At 43.9% G+C, this 2,632-nt stretch overlaps 1 protein-coding gene across 1 annotated transcript; it reads right to left on the reverse strand.

Moving 5' to 3' along the window:
* Nucleotides 1-265: 265 nt before the first annotated feature.
* On the reverse strand, nt 266-1,837 carry LOC309552395 (E3 ubiquitin-protein ligase TRIM21-like; the record flags this gene model as incomplete). The annotated part of the gene is made up of 1 exon (XM_082253338.1): nt 266-1,837. The coding sequence occupies one exon, from the start codon at nt 1,835-1,837 to the stop codon at nt 266-268; it is 1,572 nt and encodes a 523-aa protein (XP_082109464.1).
* Between the last annotated feature and the right edge of the window lie 795 nt (nt 1,838-2,632).

Raw genomic sequence — 2,632 nt, forward strand, 5'->3', positions numbered from 1 at the left:
ACTACAGCTCCCACAATCCCAATCTTCCACTTTCTGCCAGAGGATGATTCCATTTGAAATAAGCATTAAAGGGGTACAGGAATGATTCCAACAACGATAAACCTGTATATTTATATTAGTAGTCTGATCCTGACTACATCACTTACATTTATTTATAGTAGAAAAACCTGCAGAACACAGACTTACCCCCCATTACAAAATTATCCTATTGGTTCAATATTCCACTAATCATGTCCCTCCTCCCTGTGATTTCACCAGGTTCATATTACTGATTCCCCCCACAGATCTTTATACAACCTCCCCATACACATAACACAGCATGGAGGGGCTCGGTGAAGGTGGTAGTGAAGGTGTGGAGGAGTCGGATCGGGTCACACAGATCATAAAAGGAGATCTGCCCGGCCTTATAATCCAGATATATCCTGACTCTGTTACTGGAGATATTGGATGGTAAGGGGATCACTTTATTGTTATGTATGACATCATACTGATTACTAGCCCTGTAAAAACCCCAGGACTTGTTATTCCTTCCAATCAGTGACTGCTCTCCTCTCCTGTCTATACTGGGGTAACACATCCCGACTGTCCATCCATCTGATCCCCCGACATCCACTTCCCAGTAATGTCTCCCTGAGGAGAAACTCTGACTGCTCAACACCTGAAAATAATCCAGAAATCTCTCTGGTGTTTCTGGTCGATTCTGGTATCTATCGGACATAGATACAGTTTTCCTGTCATCTGATATATGTAGAGTATTATCTGCTGTGTTTACATCCAGTAATATGTCTGCAGCTCCCTGTATATAGAAATCTACATTTACCTCTGTTATTATATCAGATAATGTGTGTAATGTGTGTGATATCCCAGCCACATCCAGACCCCCTCCATCATGGAGGAGCTTCTCATGTCTCTCTCTGTCCTCATTATCTCCATCCTCAGTATCACACAAGTCACCTGTGTCTGATTCCTGTAAGACAGTCAGTGGATCCGTCATGTTACACAGCTCCTCAATGTGACACATCTTCCTGGACAGCTCCTCCTTCTTTATTTCCAGATCCCGGATGGAGATGGAGATCCGCTCTGCTCGCCCGGAGATCTCCCTCAGGATTCTCTTCTCCAGGTCTTCCAGACGTCTCCTGAGATCTCTAAACAGGGCAGTGACTCTCTCGGTGTCACCAGCTGCTTTTTCTTCTACTTTCCTCCTGTGTTCCTGCAGACTCTGGACTCTTTCCTCCATCTCCTCTCTCTTTGTCAGAAGTTTCTGCAGAACATTCATCAGTGTCTCCTTCTTCTTCTCAGAAGCCTCATCCAGTGACTCCATCTCATGTCCTTTATGTCCTCCAATCATACAACAAGACACACAGATACAGGTATCATCCTCAGTGCAGTAATACTCTAGGATCTTCTTATGGACGGAGCATTTCCTGCTCTCCATGGACAAGGTGGGGTCAGTTAAGATGTGTTTTGGGGACTTTTTGTGGACTCTCAGGTGTTTATCACACAGAGAAACGTCACAGAACAGACAGGATCTAACAGCAAGTACAGGATAGTCCACACAGTGAGTACAGAAGACCCCGGACTCCTCCTGATCAGGTTGAGCAGTCAGAAAATTCGCCACTATGTTACGCAGTGTTATGTTCCTCTGCAGTGCAGGCCGATCCGGAAACTTCTCTCTGCATTCAGGACAGGAATATCCTCCAGGCCCCCCCTGTGTATCCAGCACACCATCAATACAGACCCGGCAGAAGTTGTGTCCACATTTCAGGTTTACAGGATCTGTATAAATGTTCAGACAGACGGAACATTCCAGCTCAGCTCTCAGATTAGCAGACGCCATCCCTGACAGTAGAAGAGAGACGTGACAGTGAAAGTCTCTGACACTGGAGAATAATGCAGTTGGGTGGGTCACATTCTCTCACAGGGTGAGGCTGGGTTGGGTCAGTAATATCAAATACGGAGATCAAATTTTAGAAGAAGGAGGTTTTTCATAGTAAAGACAATCATACCTCCCAACTTTAGAAGAGACAGAACAAGGGAAAGATGGGTGTAGAGAAAATAACACAATAAAGAGTTAATAAAACTTCAGTTTCTTTAGCACTTTCAGCAGCTAAATTAATAATGTAGCCCTGTCCCCGTAGGGCTTGTGGTGTGATGACTTCTTGTTTCTCCCTCTGATTACCTGCAGACATTCACTTGGGGATTTCTCAAACATACATCCTTACTCCTAGTTGTTAGTTACTTAATAAACAGTCTAAGGGATTTGGTTTTATATATTTATTGTGGAATTTGGATGGGAGAAGAGAATAGTAAGATACTCCAACTTGAACTATTCAACAGTAGATAAGGACAACTCTCACTTGGCCTTTACTGGCTTAATTAGGGAAGCAGACACGCTGTTTTATCCATACTGCCTGTTCTGTTCTCATTACACGTATGCCCCAGGCGTGTGCATCTCAACATACAGCTAAACCTTTAATCCTGCAATAACCAGTCCTTTTGTAACTTAAGGCTTTATTCCAGAGATAGAATAGTGGTCACATGACAGGTTACAAGTCAGAATGGATATGCGAATAGGATTGTGAATAGAGAGGTGAAACAGCGATGCTTCAAAGGGGGGTTCAGGAATCTTCCC

This window comes from Pelophylax lessonae, assembly GCF_965119305.1.
Source record: "Pelophylax lessonae genome assembly, chromosome: 4".
In the NCBI taxonomy this organism is placed as follows: Eukaryota; Metazoa; Chordata; class Amphibia; order Anura; family Ranidae; genus Pelophylax; species Pelophylax lessonae.